General features: G+C 43.5%; 2 protein-coding genes across 11 annotated transcripts in view; one reads left to right on the top strand and one right to left on the bottom strand.

Annotated features, from left to right (window-relative positions):
* Positions 1–7,807, bottom strand: part of BRD8 (bromodomain containing 8) — a 34,968-nt gene extending 27,161 nt beyond the window's left edge. For 4 of the 9 annotated variants that reach the window (XM_082725478.1, XM_082725481.1, XM_082725482.1 and 1 more), the window contains exons 1-2: positions 7,400–7,475; positions 6,357–6,453 (exon numbers count right to left, since the gene is read on the bottom strand). In XM_082725478.1, coding sequence (XP_082581604.1) covers positions 6,357–6,379 — 23 coding nt within the window. In that variant the 5' untranslated portion in view covers positions 6,380–6,453; positions 7,400–7,475. Of the gene's footprint in view, positions 1–6,356; positions 6,454–7,399 lie in introns of all 9 variants that reach the window. The other 5 variants (XM_082725476.1, XM_082725477.1, XM_082725483.1 and 2 more) reach the window with 4 other exon arrangements.
* A 1-nt stretch (position 7,808) lies between these two features.
* On the top strand, positions 7,809–18,271 carry KIF20A (kinesin family member 20A). 2 transcript variants are annotated; one of them, XM_082725521.1, is made up of 19 exons: positions 7,809–7,991; positions 8,447–8,632; positions 9,747–9,836; positions 9,941–10,060; positions 10,689–10,827; positions 11,142–11,329; positions 11,415–11,541; positions 11,724–11,918; positions 12,024–12,135; positions 12,244–12,312; positions 12,775–12,918; positions 13,066–13,231; positions 13,341–13,505; positions 13,634–13,773; positions 15,301–15,403; positions 15,909–16,104; positions 16,361–16,452; positions 16,690–16,827; positions 17,724–18,271. In XM_082725521.1, the coding sequence occupies exons 2-19, from the start codon at positions 8,468–8,470 to the stop codon at positions 18,036–18,038; spliced, it is 2,664 nt and encodes an 887-aa protein (XP_082581647.1). In that variant the 5' UTR covers positions 7,809–7,991; positions 8,447–8,467; the 3' UTR covers positions 18,039–18,271. The 2 variants fall into 2 exon arrangements, with proteins under 2 accessions (XP_082581647.1, XP_082581648.1); XM_082725522.1 differs by lacking the exon at positions 8,447–8,632 and having other exon boundaries at positions 7,827–7,991.
* The last annotated feature ends 556 nt before the right edge of the window (positions 18,272–18,827 follow it).

Raw genomic sequence — 18,827 nt, 5'->3', positions numbered from 1 at the left:
ATCTCGGGGCACCTGGGTGGCTCAGTGGGTTAAGCCGCTGCCTTCGGCTCAGGTCATGATCTCGGGGTCCCGGGATCGAGTCCCGCATCGGGCTCTCTGCTCGGCGGGGAGCCTGCTTCCTCCTCTCTCTCTCTCTGCCTCTCTGCCTACTTGTGATCTCTGTCTGTCAAATAAATAAATAAAAAAATCTTTAAAAAAAAAAAAAAAAAAAAAAAAAAAAAAAAAACTATCTCATAGCTCAAACAAATGGCTCATCTCCCTAATATGTAAGGAGTCCTTCCCCAATTACAGAGAAAGACTAATAAACAGAAAAATGGGAAAAAGCAGTTTACAAAAAAAGAAATACAAGTGGCTCTTTAACACACGAAGATATTCAACCTCACCCGTCATTAAGATTAATGTAAATGCAAAACATGAGATTTCTCACCTTTTACAATACTGTCAAACATCAAAAATATCTAACAACCAGGACATAGAAAAAGGGGCATTCTGATACATTACCGATGGGAATATAAATCCAAAGAATCTCAGAGTAGACAATTTGAAATATTTATCAAACTCTATGAACACCTACATTCTTTGACCCAGTAATTCTGCTTTCAGTTAATAAATAACTATGCAAGGTTGTATCTGTATTAGCAAATGTCCATCATTACAGTACTGGTTTGTTTTTTTTATTTTTTAAAGATTTTATTTATTAGAGAGAAAGAGAGTACAGCGCGAGTTTACAGCAAGGGGAACGGAAGAAGGGAAGGGAAAAGCAGGCTCTCCCAGAGCAGGGGAGCCCGATGCAGACTGGATCCCAAGATTCTGGGATCATGACCAGAGCCAAAGGCAGATGCTTCACCAACTGAGCCACCCAAGCACCCCTTGAGTACCAGTTTAAAAAAATAAGTAAATAAAAAAGAATACCAGGAACACATGGGTGGCTCAGTTGGCTGAGTGTCTGCCTTTGACTCAGGTTGTGATCCCAGGATCCTGGGATCAAGTCCCAAAATGGGCTCCTTGCTCAGTAGGGAGCCTGACTCTCCCTTTGCCTGCTGCTTCCCCGTGCTCTCTCACTCTTTCTGACAAACAAAATTTAAAAAATAAAAAAAAAATTTTTTTTTAAAAAGAGTACCAGTCAAATAAATTATAGTTTATCTGTATCAATACCATGTAGCTGCCTTTAAAAAAAGGCATGAGAGCTTCATATATTAAGTTAAATTAAAAAAGAGAAGCAGCAGCAAGAACAGTATGTATAGCGGCGCCTGGGTGGCTCTGCCTTCGGCTCAGGTCACGATCTCAAGGTCCTGGGATCGAGCCCTGCATCAGGCTCTCTGCTCAGCAGGGAGCCTGCTTCTCCCCTCCCTCTCTCTGCCTCTCTGCTACTTGTGATCTCTCTATCTGTCAAGTAAATAAATAAAATCTTAAAAAAATAATAGTATGTATAGTATTAAACCATTTCTGTTTATAAAGTAGAGGGAGAAAAAACCACTTATTCATGTATATAAAATTAATATTGGAGAAACACAAGTAAATGAAACTCTAAGAAAATGCTAACACTGGGAGATGAGCTACAGTGACAGAAGACATTGTGTACCATTTTGAACCTTCTGATTTAGTACCTCCTCAGAAAAGAAAAACAATTTAAAATATCAGGGTGCCTGGGTGGCTTAATGAGTTAAGTCTCTGCCTCCAGCTCAGGTCATGATCCTGAGCCCCGCATCGCATTGGGCTCTCTGCTCAGCAGGGAGCCTGCTTCCCCCCTTCTCTCTGCCTGCCTCTCTGCCTACCTGTGATTCAAATAAATAAATAAAATCTTAAAAAAAAAAAAATCCAAGTTTTGGGGCACCTAGGTGGCTCGGTCGGTTAATTGCCCAACTCTTGATTTCAGTTCAGGTCATGATCTCAGGTTTGTGAGACTAAACGCCGTGGGGCTCTATGCCCAGCAGAGGAGTCTGCATGTCTCATTCCCTCTTCCTCTGTCCCTCCTCCACTCACTCACTCTCTAAAAATTTTTTTTAAATTTCATTTATTTGACAGAGAGAGACACAGCAAGAGAAGGAACACAAGCAGGGGGAGTGGGAGAGGGAGAAGCAGGCTTCCTGCCAAGCAAGGAGCCCAATGCTGGGCTCAATCACAGGACCCTGGGATCATGACCTAAGCTGAAGGCAGATGCGTAACAACTGAGCCACCCAGGTACCCTTCTAAATATATATTTTTTAAAATAAATAAAACTCCATTTTTACTTAAGTATTCTTATACTATTTTTAATCTAATTTATCAAATTAGTGTGATTTATTTTGTCTTGGAGTTTACCATTTAATTTGGTTCAAGAACAACTACTACCTAGGATATCCAGATTTCACCTTTAAAGTTATTTGAGGGGTGCCTGGGTGGCTCAGATGGTTGAGCAGCTGCTTTCAGCTGAGGTCATAATCCTGGAGTCCTGGGATGGAGGCCCACATCAGGCTCCCTGCTAAGCCTGATTCTCCCTTTTCCCCCTACTCTGCTCATTCCCTCTCTCTCAAATGAATAAATAAAATCTTTTTAAAAAAAGTTATTTGACAGGGCGCCTGGGTGGCTCAGTGGGTTAAGCCTCTGCCTTTGGCTGAAGTCATGATCCCAGGGCCCTGGGATCGAGCCCCACATCAGGCTCTGCTTAGCGGGGAACCTGCTTCCTCCTCTCTCTCTCTTCCTGCCTCTCTGCCTACCTGTGATCTCTATCTGTCAAATAAATAAATAAAATCTTTTAAAAAAAAAAAGTTATTTGAAAAATAACGCTGCAGAAATGCTAAATGTGATCAATAATGGAAGCCTTAGCAAACTCATTTGAATAATTAAAGTAGTAGAGATGTACCACATAGACACAAATTTGAAAATTAAGTAATTACAAGACTTAGGACAATTAAAAGGTGTCATTAGGGGTGCCTGGCTTGCTCAACTGATAGAGCATACAACTCCTGATCTGGTTGTCGGGAGTTCAAGCCCCGCCGTGGGTGTAGATACTACTTTAAACAGCAAAAAAAAGGTTTTCTTAAACCTTGAGGAAAAACAGAAAATGTTAAAAATAAAAGAGGGGTAGGGGCGCCTGGGTGGCTCAGTGGGTTAAAGCCTCTGCCTTCGCTCAGGTCATGATCTCAGGGTCCTGGGATCAAGCCCTGCATCAGGCTGTCTGCTCAGCGGGGAGCCTGCTTCCCTCCCCTTCTCTCTGCCTGCTTGTGATCTCTCTCTCTCTGTCAAATAAATAAATAAAATCTTTTAAAATAAATAAATAAAAAATAAAAGAGGGGTGCCTGGGTGATGCAGTCAGCTTACATTGTGGTTTCAGCTCAGATTTCAGGTGGTTTCAGCCCAGGTTGTGATCTCAGGCCTGGTGAGATGGGAGACCCATGTGGGGATCTACTCAGCACAGAATAGTAGGCTTGAGGCTCTCTCTGCCCCTCCCTGCCCCTCCCCTTCCTAGTAGGGACTTTCTTTCCTTCTCTCTAAAATAGATCTTGTCAATCAGAGAAGGACAATTATCATATGACTTCACTCATATGTGGAATTTAAGAAGCAAAACTGGATCCCAGGGGAAGACAGAAAAAAATAAAATTAAGATAAAATCAGAGAGGGAGACAAACCATAAGAGACTCTTAATCACAGGAAACAAACTAAGGTTACTGGAGGGAAGAGGGTGGGAGGGATAAGGTAACTAAGTGATGGACACTAAGGAGGGCTACTCATGTAATGAGCACTGGGTATTATATAAGACTGATGAATGGGGGCACCTCAGTGGCTGTCATTAAGCATATGCCTTTGATTCAGATCATGATCCCAGGGTCCTACGACTGAGCCCCCCATTGGGCTCCCTGTTTAGTGGGAAGCCTGCTTCTCCCTCTGCCTGCCTCTCCCCACTACTGGTGCTCTCTCAAATAAATAAATAAATAAAATCTTAAAAAAAAAAAAAAAAAAAAAAAAAGGACTGATGAATCAATGACCTCTACCTCTGAAACCAATAACAACATTATACATTAATTGAATTCAAATAAAAATTTTAAAAAAGAAAGAAAATAAATAAATCTTTTAAAATAAATATAAAAAAGGGTATACACTAGAAGTAAAAAGTTGGAAACCACAGTTCTACTTTATGGTCCTTAAAAAGAAATACTGAGGGGCACCTGGGTGGCTCAGTGGGTTAAAGCCTCTGCCTTCAGTTCAGGTCATGATCTCAGAGTTCTGGGGTAGAGCCCCGCATCAGGCTCTCTGCTCAGCAGGGAACCTGCTTCCTGCCTCTCTGCCTACTTGTGATCTCTGTCTATCAAATAAATAAATAAAATCTAAAAAAAAAAAAAAAAAGAAAAGAAAAGAAATACTGAGTGCCAAGACGGTATCAATAGGGAAAGAAGAATGTTGTTAACAAATACTGGAAAATGGGACATACCTATGTGCAAGAGACCTCTGCCTTACAACATATACAAAAATTAACTCAAAATGGGGTGACTGGCTGGCTTGGTTGGTAGAGCATGCAATCCTAGATCTCAGGATCGTGAGTTCTAGCCCCAACTTGAGAGTTGAACCTACTTTAAAAAACAAACAAAACCCTGAAAACAGATCACAGACCTAAATGTGTAGAGCTAAATCTATAAAGGTTTGACAAGAAAATACAGAAATAGGGACGCCTGGGTGGCTCAGTGGGTTAAAGCCTCTGCCTTCAGCTCAGGTCATGATCTCAGGGCTCTGGGATAGAGCCCCGCATCGGGCTCTCTGCTCAGCACGGAGCCTGCTTCCTCCTCTCTCTCTCTGCCTGCCTCTCTGCCTACTTGTGATCTCTGTCAAATAAATAAATAAAATCTTAAAAAAACCACAGAAATAGTTTCTTAGCTATGACACCAAAAGCATAAGCAACACAAGAAAAAATAAATTGGACATATCAAAACGGAAAACTTTGTGTTTTAAGTGATACCAATCAAGAAAGTAAAAGGACAGCACACAAAATATTTGCAAATTATCTGACAAGCAATTTGTGTCCAGAACACACAAAGAATGCTTAAAACTCAGTAACAGTAATAATATAAAGAATCCAGAGGATTGGGGCACCTGGGGGTTGCTCAGTGGGTTAAATGTTTACCTTCCACTCAAGTCATATTCCTGGGGTCCCAGGATCACTGCTCTGCAGGATATCAGCTTCTCCCTCTGCCTCTTCCCCTTCCCCCCATTAAGGCACTCTCTGTCTCTCTCTCAAATAAATAAATAAAATCTTAAAAAAAAAAAAAAAGAATCCAAAGGATGAGAGCATTTTTCTGAAGAGATATAAATGACCAATAAGCATATGAAAATGTGCTCAACATTAGTCATCAAAGAAATGCAAATCAAACCCACAGAGAGATACCATTTCATACCCACTAGCAAGACACACACTAAGTGTTGTCAGGCATACGAAGAGATTGGGGCCTTCACTCATTGCTTGTGGGAATGTAAAAAGAATGAGGTTGTTTTAAAAAATAATTCAGGGGCACTCGTGTGGCTCAGTCATTAAGCATCTTGCTTCAACTCAGGTCATGATCCAGGATCCTGGGATCCTGTCAGGCTCCTTGCTCAGCAAGAAGCCTGCTTCTCCCTCTCCCCTTGTTTGTGTTCCCTCTCTCACTGTCTCTGCCAAATAAATAAAATCTTAAAATTAAATTAAAATTTAAAAAAAAAATAGTTCAGCTGGAGGCACGTGGGTGGCTCAGTTAATTGAGCCTCTGACTCTGGATTTTGGCTCAGGTCTTGACCTCAGGATCCTGGAATCAAGCCCTGAGTTGGGCTGCAAGCTCAGGAGGAAGTCTGCTTAAGGAGTCCCTCTATAACAAAAAAAAAAAAAAGAAAGAAAGAAAGAAAAAAAACAAAGGAGTCCCTCTAACCGCCTGCTTGTGAGCTCTTTCTTTCTAAAATAAATAAATAAATATTTTTTTAAAAATTAAGGAAATAGTTCAGATGGTCCTCAAATTACAGAATTCCATTTGTATGAAATTTCCAGAATAGGCAAACTACAGAGAAAGAAAGGAGACTGAGTATCTGCCTGAGGGTGGGAGTAGAGGTGAATGCTGGGGAAGTGGAGATTGTACAGTGACAACTAAGGAAGGGGTAAGAGATTTCTTTTAGAAGTAATAAAAATGTTCTAAAATTAGACCGTGAAAATGGTCACACAACTCTGTGAATATACTAAATTATGTGTATATACTAGGTTAATTTTATTTAATTTGAATTAAATCTCCATAATGCTGTTAAAAAAGAAATACTGCTTAAACGCTAGTATGATTAACCACAGGAATCCACCAGTGTAATAAAAAAAAAAAAATACCAAAAGTTTCTAAGACCCAAGAATGCAGCTATCTTAGATACCTTACCAGTTTTGATCTCCACTCCTCATGACTGAAGAGGCTAAACAGAGCTTCTCTCGGATGGACCATGGCTCTGTAGGGCCAGTACTCAGCAGCTTGTGTTCTAAAAGGAGAAAAGTCTTAGAGAACAACTACTGAGGCACTAGTTCTAAGGCCCAAAGGAAGGACTAAAAGCCTAATGCAAAACATCCCACCTTGTAGGAACAAAGTGAGTTACTACACACAATCTTGATTTTCACCTCTGTCCTAAAAAATCATCACTATTCATTCCCTGCAAATTGCGCTGAATATCTGTCAAAACATTCTACTTCGTTAAATGACATGGCTACTTTGTTTTATTTTAAAATGGCAGGGGAGAATGTCAGCGTAAGAATAAGGCAGTTCTCCAGAAAGGCCCAGTTTTAAGACTACTGGATTCCAATTTGAACGCCAGGGCTTCTTTCCCAGGATTCCCAGCAGCCGCTCCCCTCCCCCATCCCGCGCCTCCTGCCCTGCCTCCTTCTTAGCATAAACTTGTTTACTTCTCTTCGTACTTCAACCTCCCTCTAGCTGTCAGGCCTAAAATAAATTCTCAGCTAAGTGTGTGAAACAGGAAAATGGCTCAGATCCACATAACGCTACTTCCCTAGCGGCCGAAAAAGCTAAGAGTTAAAGTACCCCATTTCTCTGGGAGATAGACCACGGGCCTCACAAACGCTGGCCAGAAACGAACGGCTGAGAGCCGGTTGGTTACTCCCTATGGCTCACAGAATCTCTTCGTATGCACACCCAGGTCTCCTGAGCGCCTTTATCTCGCATTCCGCAGAGTTCCCAAACACACAAGGATTCGCTGAGCTGCTTCTCTCAAATCTCCGCAGCCTCCCTGAGACACAACACCCTGCACTTCTTCAGGGCCTCTAATCGTTAGTCTTCACGATACGACCAAGCGCAGGTCTCTCAAGACCCTGAACTCTTGGGCAATCATTGCTCCTAATCCCCAAACGTGTGACAGAAATCTGGTCCCTAGTCTGTGTTCTAAAAGGCCTTCCACGCAAAAACAGCGGACATACTTACTACCCGTTCCTGTCGCCATCTTGGCCCTGAAGTCTCCAGCCCCCTCAGGGAAGACGGTCTGGCACCGCCGATGCCCGGGAACTCTGGGAAATAGAGTCCGGCAGTTTGTTCGCGATGCCTCCTGGGAAACGTAGTCCCATCCCCAGGAAGAACAAGTCTTAAACCAGGCTTCTTGAGTGCTCCTGGGAAGGAATGTGCTAAAGAGGATGGCGCTGAAGCCTCAGAATATCCTTTAGGTTTCTTAGAAAGAAGCTCCTAGGGTGAAAAGAAAAGTGTTAAGCGCGAAGAACTGTAGGCGGCCCAAGTCCAAACGCCGTCAGTTGGTAACCCGGACCCACATTAGAAAGCAGAGGTCAAGCCAGAGCAAACGGTCTACCGGGCTCAGCCGCCCCCTTTCCTTGCGCTGATTGGCAGCTGCAGGCTTCGCGGTCTGATTGGCCGAACGAACGCAGCGCGTAATTTAAAACATTGTATCAGTAACAAAGGTGCGCCTCGTGGGTGGAGTTGTGCTCTCACACGACGAAAGTCCAGGTTCGGCGGCAGGGTGTGTTAGCCGGTACCAGAGGAGGAGCGAGTGTCGCGTCTTCGGTGAGTTTAGGGCTGTGCCAGAGCCCAGCTGCGGTACCAGTTCTTGCCCTCGAGGGATAGGCTCTTAGAAACCGAAGCTGCCGCCACCCCTCCCCCTTTTTTTAATACCTCTGTCCTCCCTTGGGGCCTAGAGTGAGGTTGGAGAAGGAGCCTAAGGCAAATATACCTTCTCCTCTACACCGGTGAGCGAGGCACCCTAGTTAGTGTATGGCCTTCTGCTTTTGGAAAAGCGAGGTATCTTCATTCTTTTTGGCGGTCGGAAATGCCTAAGACAGGATTACGTGATTAACTCTTTCTCTTACCCCCTATCCCTCTACTGGATTTGAAGGAATAAGGGAGTAGGAATTAAGGCAGCGAGAGGAAGGTGTCCTGGGGCAAGGAAATTGTTTCTTAAAATTTGCAGCCCCTTCTGTCCCTTAAGGTTCCCCTCCCGACCCACTCTTGTCTCTTTGTAGACCTAAGCTGCCCCTGCTGTCATGTCTCAAGGGATCCTTCCTCCGCCAGCCGGCTTGCTGTCAGATGAGGAGGTTGTAGTCTCCCCCATGTTTGAGTCCACAGCTGCAGATTTAGGGTCTGTGGTACGAAAGGACCTGATATCAGACTGCTCTGTCATCTCCACCTCCCTGGAGGATAAGCAGCAGGTAAAGGAGTTGGACAGTGGCTTGTCAGCAGAAAGTGATAGCCTCAGTCTACCAGTTGTTGTTAACAGAATTAGTATGAGGTCAAAGACAGCAATCCCAAGGGTCTGAGAAATCAATTCAAAATTAGGAGCAGGACAAGTCAAAAATGTAAATTTGTGTGTCCATAAGAGCTATTATTTGCATTCCATTAATGAAAGATACTCACGTGCATACTCAGTCCTATGAGGGAAGGCTAATAGTTCTCTTCTTCACCGTGAGGCCTAGATGTGTTAAATAATTTGCCCAATACCATATTGCCATTTAGTATGTTTTTAATATCAACTGTAACTTCCATTTATGGAGTCTTTATGCCAAACTGGGGTTTCTCAGCTGCAGCATTATTAACATTTGGGGCCAAATAATTCTGTTTTATGGGGCTGTCTTGTACCTTAAGATGTCTAGCAGCATACCTGGCCTCCTCCCACTAGATGTCACTAGCTCCTTCCCACTGTGACAACCAAGAAACTTCCCCTGACGTAGCTAAATGTCCCTTTGGCAGGGAAATAGTGCTTGTTGAGCACTACTCTACTAGGATGTCTCCTCTTTTATAGAGAAAATTTCATGAGAGCACAGTCCCTGACTGTGGACTACCAGAACATTAGAGTTCCCAGGCCATAGTAGGTAGATCTCTAAACGTCTGTTGAATGATGTGGGTTCTATTATTAACCCAGTTCTATAGATATGGAAACAGAGGCGGGAATCTAAAGAACTTGTTCAAGATGTCATACTTCTAAATGATGGAATTGGAACTCAAATTTAGGTTTGTCTGCCTCCAAAGTGCTTAACTACTATGTTTTGCTGTAATACCACAGTCTAATTTGCCTACCAGTTAACCAGTTCTAATTCAGAAAGTCAGTGTGGTAGGCCATGTTTCCAGGATACTGAAGACAGTGAAGGGTGATAAAACAGTGAAAAAACCCATGTGGGTTGGAATGATTATGGAGCTATAGAGTAGCTTTCTGTACAGACATTTGAGGTGAAATGGAGGTAGTGTTAGCAGATTCTCTGGAAATAAGCTATGTTTGCCCATCTGCTTGGAAGTAATTGCTGATTCCGCCCTGGAATTCTGCCACAGGTTCCATCAGAGGATGGTACAGAGAAGGTGAAAGTATACCTGAGAGTTAGGCCCTTGTTACCTTCAGAGTTGGAACGACGGGAAGATCAGGTGAGTGTCTAAGGCGGGAGGATTTAAGATAGAATGATGCAATACAGTAAAGGTTCCCGGGATTGTTTCCTTCGGTGATTTTTTTTCTTTTTACCCCTTCTCAGGATTGTGTCCGTATTGAGAATGTGGAGACCCTTATTCTACAGGCACCCAAGGATTCCTTTGCCCAGAAGAGTAATGAGAGGGGAATTGGACAAGCTGCCCATAGATTTACCTTTTCCCAGGTATGGAGCTACTACTTTATGAACAAGAACCAACATATTAGGGGCAACCTAATTCTCTCTTTAGAGGGGAAGCTTTTCAATTGATCGTGAGATCCATTACGTCTATAATTACATCCATTATGTCTATAATTTTGGGGACTCATGTGCAAGTCAGTGCATCACATACTTTATGTGCATTAAGTCCCAGCATTTCCCATTATTATTATCATTCTTGTCCCTATTTTCCTGATAAGGATACTATGACTCAGTGAAGGTTATGTTGTTGAATCGGTAGTGTTAGGCCTTGCATCTAGAATTATCCATCTCCAAAGCCCACATCTGTGATTACTGTGTTGCTCTAAGGCCCACACAATGGCCTTGGAGACTACTGAAGATCAGAGGCAAAGACCAGGGTACGATCCCTCCATTCCTGATAGTACCTGGAAATATTTGTTGATTTGGATGAAAGAGGCACTGGCAGAGTGGTTTAATTTTCAGTGTTTGGAGAGCATCTGGCAGCACTGCACGAAGAGGTTGCTTGAGTGGTCTCCAGAGCCAATCACCCAGGAAGGGACTTATCTGCTGGCTCTGTACAGGAGGCAAGTGAGAGATGAGGAATGGGCTTCTGAGAAATTGGGTCTGTCTCTAGATCTTTGGGCCAGAAGTGGGACAGGCATCCTTCTTCAACCTGACCGTGAAGGAGATGGTAAAGGATGTACTCAAAGGGCAGAACTGGCTTATTTATACATACGGAGTCACCAACTCAGGGAAAACCCACACAATTCAAGGTGAGTGAGTAATAGCCCTCACAGAGTTGCTGATTGGCCTGTAATGGTGCTTTTTTGTTTTGTTTTGTTTTTAAGATTTTTTAATTTATTCGTTTGAGAGAGAAAGATAGGGAGAGTGCATGAGCAGGGGGGAGGAGAAGAGGGAGAATCAGGGAGCTCAACATGGGACTCGATCCCAGGACTCTATGGGATATGCCCTGAGCTGAAGGTCAGAAGACAGACACTTAACCAACTGAACCATACAGATACCCCTGTAATGATGTTTTTGAATTTGGGAAGAACACTCAGCTATCCATCTTTCACCATGTTTCCAGGTACCATCAAAGATGGAGGGATCCTACCCCGGTCATTAGCTCTGATCTTCAATAGCCTCCAAGGTCAGCTTCATCCAACACCTGATCTGAAGCCTGTATTCTTCAATGAGGTAATCTGGCTAGACAGCAAGCAGATCCGACAGGAGGAAATGAAGAAACTGGCCCTGCTAAGTGGAGGCCTCCAAGAGGTGAAGTGCTAGGTTTACAGAGGTGGGGATAAGAGGACAAATCTGTGGAAAGCTGTGTGCTTATTTTCTCCCTGGGCCCCTCCAGGAGGAGCTGTCCACCTCCTTGAAGAGGAGTGTCTACATTGAAGGTCGAATGGGTACCAGCACCAGCTTTGACAGCGGCATTGCTGGTCTCTCCTCCAGTCACGTGACCAGCAGTAGCCAGTTGGATGGTATGTACCATGACTGGACTTTGTACCAAGTAACAGTAGAAACCCACTCCCTTGCTCCCAGCAGCTGCCAGATGTATAGACCAAAGGTTTCAACCTAAGCTGCTCCTTCTAAGGCCCCCACAGGCTGAAGGGGAGATGGACTACTCTGGAGTTGATGCCGTGTACATGGGCTTCTTCCCCAGAAACGAGTCACCGATGGGCACAGCCAGACACTGCCCCTGTGAGTGTCCCTGCTGATATCCGCTTCTCCATCTGGATCTCCTTCTTTGAGATCTACAATGAACTGCTTTATGACCTGTTAGAACCACCTAGCCAGCAGCGTAAAAGGCAGACTCTGCGGCTATGTGAAGACCAGAATGGCAATCCATATGTGAAAGGTATGGAAAGTTGGGGAGGCTGCCAACAACCCTGAAAAGGGACTTGGGAGAAACCTGGACAAGTTAGGTGCTCCCGTCTTTTGTGCACCTTTCTCTTTGCCTCAGATCTCAACTGGATTCATGTTCAGGATGCTGAGGAGGCCTGGAAACTGCTCAAAGTGGGTCGTAAAAACCAGAGCTTTGCCAGCACCCATCTGAACCAGAACTCTAGCCGCAGGTGATGGGCTGTGGGAGTCAACTTTTCATAAGTTCTAGGAAACAATAGTCCTCCGCCTAGTCATGGAAGATACACAGTGACTTTTCTTTTTTTTTTCTTGATTTCCAGTCACAGCATCTTCTCAATACGGATCCTGCACCTTCAGGGGGAAGGGGATATCATCCCCAAGATTAGCGAGTAAGTTTTTCCTTTAGAAATGTGGGCTGATGGGACGCCTGTGTTGTTCAGTGGATTAAAGCCTCTGCCTTCAGCTCTGGTCATGATCCCAGAGTCCTGGGATCAAGCCCCACATCGGGTTCTCTGCTCAGCAGGGAGCCTGCTCCCCCCACCTCACCCCCCCCCCCCCGCCACCCTGCCTGCCTCTCGGCCTACTTGTGATCTCTGTCAAATAAATAAATAAAATCTTTAAAAAAAAAAAACAAAACAGAAAAGTTTAGAAATGTGCACTGCTTGGTTATAAATGGTACAGAGGTAGGGGTTAAGGGAAGTCCCCAAGAGTTATTACTTTTATTAGAGTCTTGCTCTGCTTTCTTGGGTACAGACATCCTTGGTGGGTCCTCCCCTCCTGAGAACTATGTGAAGGGCTGGAAAGCTCATAACATGTGGGGTCCTTATGTCAGATCCTGTCCACCATTCAAGGTTGTCACTCTGTGATCTGGCTGGCTCGGAGCGCTGCAAAGATCAGAAAAGTGGTGAGCGACTAAAAGAAGCAGGAAACATTAATACTTCTCTGCACACCTTGGGCCGTTGTATTGCTGCCCTGCGCCAAAACCAGCAGAATCGGTGAGCTTCTGACTGTAAACTGTGGGCTGGGATGGTCTGGAGCACTGCAGCTTGCTAAGAGACCTCCTGGTCATTACTGGAGATGGTGCTGGGATACTCCAAGAGCTGGAATTCTTTTCACAGCTCTGTTCTCTGATCCTTTGCTAGGTCAAAACAGAACCTGGTTCCCTTCCGTGACAGCAAGTTGACTCGAGTATTCCAAGGCTTCTTCACAGGTCGAGGACGCTCCTGCATGATTGTCAATGTGAATCCCTCTGCATCTACCTATGATGAGACCCTTCATGTGGCCAAGTTCTCAGCCATTGCCAGCCAGGTAAGAAGATGTAGGTGCAATGGTTGTGCTCACTTTGGGCTGGTACTTTTATTTAAGGAATCTGCTAGGGACTAGTTATGATTTGATTTCCCACCCGCTCCATCCCTAGCTCGTGCATGCTCCACCTGTGCAATTGGGATTCCCATCACTACAGTCATTCATCAAGGAACAGAGTCAACAGGCATCTCCCAGCTTAGAGATGGGAGCTAAGAGAGATCCAGGCCTTGATGATGACACTGAAAATGACACTGACATCTCCATGTATGGCAAGGAGGTGAGAATGCAAGAAAGCTCTGGGGTAGCAGCTTGATGGCTACATATTTTCCATGCTGCCTTCTAGGTGGGCCTTTACCTTTGTGGGGCATGGACATCTGATCACTTGTGAACTATGTGTCCCTCCAGGAGCTCCTACAGGTGGTGGAAGCCATGAAAGCACTGCTTTGTAAAGAACGGCAGGAAAAGTTGCAGCTGGAGATGCAGCTCCGTGATGAAATTTGCAATGAGATGGTGGAACAGATGCAACAACGGGAACAGTGGTGCAGGTATCAGCTGAGTGACCACTCTTGGTCTGTCAACTACACCAAAGAGAGAGTGGGGAATAGGGACTAGGATAGAGTTGTGCCTTAAGCTCTGTTCTCCAAACTTACTCCTCCGAATCTTCGCTCCCTGACTTTTTCTTCTCCTTTTAAAAAGAAAAACTTAGGGATGCCTGGGTGGCTCAGTTGGTTAAGCAGCTGCCTTCAGCTCAGGTCATGATCCCAGCGTCCTGGGATCGAGTCCCACATCGGGCTCCTTGCTCAGCAGGGAGCCTGCTTCTCCCTCTGCCTCTGCCTGCCATTCTGTCTGCCTGTGCTCGCTCTCTCTCTCTCTCTCTGATAAATAAATAAAATCTTTAAAAAAAAAAAAAAAGAAAAACTTATTATTGGGGCGTGTGGGTGACTCAGTTGGTTAAGCTTGACTCTTGATTTTTGGCTCAGGTAATGATCTCAGGGCCATGAAATGGAGTCCCCCCCCCCCCCCCCTGCACTGGGTGTGCACCCAGCTTTAGGCACTCTCTTTCCCTCTCCCGCTGTCCCTCCCTGCCAACTTGCTCTCACTCTTTTTTTTCTTTTTTAAGATTCTTTTTATTTATTTGACAGAGATCACAAATAGACAAACAGGCAGGCAGAGAGAGGGGGGGAAGCAGGCTCCCCGCTGAACAGAGAGCCCGATGTGGGGCTCAATCCCAGGACCCTGAGATCATGACCTGAGCCAAAGGCAAAGGCTTTAACCCACTGAGCCACCCAGGCACCCCTTGCTCTCACTCTCTTAAAAGAGGACTTATTATGGAGTATAACTGACACCAGTATTAGTTTCACATGTACAAGCTAAGGATTTGACAATTCCATACATTTTTCAATGTTAACCACAGTAAGTGTAGTCATCATCTATCAGCCATAACATTATTACAGTGTTACTGACTATGCTGTACTTTTCATTTCTGTGACTTATTTATTATACAATTGGAAGTTTTTACCTTTTAATTCCTTTTACTGATTTCAACCATTCCTCCCAACCCCCTACCCCTAGCAACCACCAGTTTAGTTTGTTCTCTGTATTTAAGACTATTTAAAAAAAAGTCTTTTAGATTCCACATAAAAGTGAAATCATATGGTATTTTGTCTTTCTCTGACTTATTTCACTTAACATAATTTCTCAGTCCAAAAAAAAATAATTTTAGTCCATCCATGTCATTGCAAAAGGGAAAGATTTCATTTTTTATGGTTGAGTAGCATTCCATCGTTTGTGTTGCATGTGTGTGTCTATGTGTCCCCATCTTCTTGTCCTGCTCCACTTCCGACCTGGGTCGGTTCACCCCTCCTTAGGCAACCTGGTGGTCTGGTCCCCCGCTCCCAGGAAGTCACCATATTGATGCCGAACTTAGTGCGGACACCAGCATAGTGCACTACAGCCCAGAACTCCTGGGCTCAAGCGATCCTCCTGCCTCAGCCTCCAGAGCAGCTGGGACTATAGGCACGCTCCACCATGCCCATACCCCATCTTCTTTATACATTTTTCTCCTCTGACAGTGAACATTTGGACACCCAGAAGGAATTATTAGAGGAAATGTATGAAGAGAAACTAAAGATCCTCAAGGAGTCACTTACAAGTTTTTACCAAGAAGAGCTTCAGGTGAGTTGCCCTGAAAGCAGCCTCAACTGGCCACTGATTCCCATCACTAGCTTGTCTGAGGTAAATAGATTTTATAAACTCTGGTAGGGGAGGAATATGTAACTCAGTTTTTTCCTAGTCTTCTTGTACTGTATAGGTGTCAGTCTATGAATTAAGGGTTGGTTGACCTTGAAATGGTTTAAGTGTTAACAGGCTTTTTTTTTTTTTTTAAATTTTAAGATTTTATTTATTTATTTGAAAGAGAGAGCAAGCATGAGCAGGGTGGGAGGGGCAGAGGGAGGAGAAGCAGACTCCCTGCAGAGTGTGGAGCCAGGACCCAGAAGATCACTACCTGAGCCGAAGTCAGACTGAAGTCAGGTACTTAGTCGGCTAAGCCACCCAGGTACCCTGCTAACGGGCTTTTCAAGCATAACTGTTAGGGAAGGTTTTGTTCACCGTTCAGTCATCTGTTCCTGCAGGATTTGCCTGACTCTGGATAGAACTGTGCTCTCTGCTTCCCTCTTAGGACCGGGATGAGAAAATTGAAGAGTTAGAAGCTCTTTTACAGGAAGCCAGACAGCAGCCAATAGCTCAACAGTCAGGGTCTGAACTTTCCCTTCGGCGGTCACAAAGGTTGGCAGCTTCTGCCTCCAACCAGCAGCTCCATGAGGTTAAAGCTAAACTGGAACAGTGCAGAGCAGAGCTAAACTCCACCACTGAAGGTAAGGAAGGAGAGAGGACAAAAAGCATAGGAGTGGTTCAGAGAAGAACTGTTCTTGAAACTTGGGCCTTCAGATTCCCAACTCCAAGTTAATTTTCTCAACTCTGAGCTACATCCCCTGACCTTTCACTCTAGGATGCACATGACCTCCCTTTTTATATTTGCTGCAAATATAAAAGCTACTGTTAGTTCAGTTAAGACGTAAGTCCAAGGCTAGAAAGCCTACATGTTAAAGTTTTCTTGTTTCCTTCCCTCAGAACTACAGAAGTATCAGAAAATGTTAGAACCACCACCCTCAGCCAAGCCCTTTACCACTGATGTGGACAAGAAATTAGAGGAGGGCCAAAAGGTAATTTACACCTTTCTCTGTTACCAAGGATCTTACCTAAGGCAGCTTCCAGCCCTCTATCCGTGGTTCATGTGAGGACTGGGGTTATTGTTTTTTGTGCATAGTCCGGCAGAGTGGTTACTTCATTTAGCTGACTAGCCTTCTAATTTTACTTCTCTTCAAGTGGCTATTCAATTCCTTCAGCTCATTATCTTGGTTGATCTTGGCCACAATGTGGTTCCTACTTATTTTTTTCAGAATATAAGGCTGCTGCGGACAGAGCTTCAGAAACTTGGTGAATCTCTCCAGTCAGCAGAAAGAGCCTGCTGCCACAGCACTGGGGCAGGAAAACTTCGTCAAGCCTTGACCACTTGTGATGACATCTTAATCAAACAGGTCAGGGCACCTTATATATATATCTTCTTCTCTCCCATCAGCCCACTCTAGAACATATGTGAGAAAGAAGAATGAGAAGCAGAAGAGAAAGACAGAGGTTTGGGGGCTAGTCTTAAAGGAATAAAATTATTTATTAAGTACAAGGTTACTAATCTAAGTAATCTATAGGCATTTTCTGTTATAACAAACCTATGGAAGTAGATCATATTTCATCCAAAATGTGTAGATTTTAAGAGGCATGTGGCTGGCTCAGTCAGTAAAGTTTTATCTTGGGATCATGAGTTCAAGCCCCACATTGGGCATGGAGCCTATTTAAAAAAATAAAACTCTGTATTTAAAAAACCAAAAAAGCCAAAATGCATAGATTTTATGAAAGTGTTATTTTACATATCACTAAGACAAAACACTAACAGTTAAGCTATAACAATTGTCATCAGAAAATGCACCCTGATTTCAAGAGTGCAAAAAATACTTAGACTAAGCACAGCTTTTTCTTTTTCTTTTTTTCTTTAAGTTTATTTATTTTTGGTAATCTGTGCACCCAGCGTGGGGATCAAACTCATGATCTGAGACCAAGAGTAATATGCTCTACTGACTGAGCCAGCCAGGTGCCCCTAAACACAGCTCTTAATACATAGGCACTACAGCTCTTGGAGGTTAAATAAACTTACTCAAGCTCATGCCACATATTACAAAATGTCCTTCTATTCAGTGCTATTTGTTTGGGTTTTAAAGAAAACACTCCCTACTGAATGATAAGTCTTATTTTAGAGAATTAATCTTTGTAAAAACAGTTGTTAGTAACTAGGTAGTGGGTGGCACCTGTTACCTTGCACTTTAGTTTCTCTAATACACCAGACGAAAATGTTTTATTTAATTTTATTCATCTTCCTTAGGATCAGACCCTGGCTGAGCTCCAGAATAACATGATGCTAGTAAAACTGGACCTTCGGAAGAAGGCAGCATGCATCGCAGAGCAGTATCATACTGTACTAAAACTCCAAGGCCAGGCTTCTACCAAAAAGCGCCTTGGTGCCAACCAGGAAAACCAGCAACCAAACCAACAGCCCCCAGGGAAGAAACCGTTTCTTCGAAATTTACTTCCCAGAACACCCACCTGCCAATCAACAGACTGTAGTCCGTATGCCCGGATCCTGCGCTCACGGCGCTCCCCTTTACTCAAGTCTGGGCCTTTTGGCAAAAAATACTAAGGCTGTGGGGAAGGAGAGAGCAGTCATCGCCCTGAGGCAGGCCACTGCTTGAGAAACAGGTCTCTTAAAAAGCTTTACCAATACCTGGAACTGTATCCAGAATGCAATATATATATACACTATAGTTATTTTCCTCCCTTTTGTAATATAATCAAATATGTAATCTCATGCTTTTTTACTTATATGGTTTCTATGCACACACAAAGTTGTATTAAATAAACAAACTGTTCACATTTTTTGTTTGAATTCCAAATTTAACAAATTCATTAAAATGGGACTTTTAAAACAGGGAAAAAATTGAAAATTAAACATCATTTGGGCCCCTTGGAACCTTCAACAGGAATGGCAGTAGAGATATGTAACTAGTGGACAGCTAAACTAAGAAAAGCCTTGTAAGAAATGAATCCAAGGGCCATTAGATACTCTAATGTCCTTAATATAAAGTTGTATTAAATATATATATGTACACCTATATATAAAATATAAAATATAGATACCTTAATATAAAATGAAGTGTCGTTCCTGAAGAGGTCACTGACTAACAAACTTGTTCTGGAAATAACAAAGGAAGGCTGGGCCCTGAGCTCAGAATAATCTACAGCATAAATACAGTTCAAATTTATTACAGAAGACATTATAATCCCAGCATATTACCTCCTATTGGAGGTAATATAATATTGAGCATATTACCTCCTACTGAATACACATGACAGCCCTGAAACCCTCCAAGAATATAGCAAGAAAATTCTCTTTACCTTATCTAAACAAGTGAAGTCGGAAAGAACCATT

The sequence above is a fragment of the Mustela nivalis genome, assembly GCF_964662115.1.
Source record: "Mustela nivalis genome assembly, chromosome: 3".
NCBI lineage: Eukaryota > Metazoa > Chordata > Mammalia > Carnivora > Mustelidae > Mustela > Mustela nivalis.
The sequence above is the reverse complement of the archived record's forward strand: the minus strand, read 5'-3'. Positions and strand labels throughout refer to the sequence as shown.

Bases quoted from the DNA above. Each gene is read 5' to 3' on its own strand.
- KIF20A (XM_082725521.1), top strand. From the start codon at position 8,468: ATGTCTCAAGGGATCCTTCCTCCGCCAGCCGGCTTGCTGTCAGATGAG. The intron at 8,633-9,746 runs GTAAAGGAGTTG...ATTCTGCCACAG, and splicing joins CCCTGGAGGATAAGCAGCAG to GTTCCATCAGAGGATGGTAC. The intron at 12,919-13,065 runs GTGAGCTTCTGA...ATCCTTTGCTAG, and splicing joins CGCCAAAACCAGCAGAATCG to GTCAAAACAGAACCTGGTTC.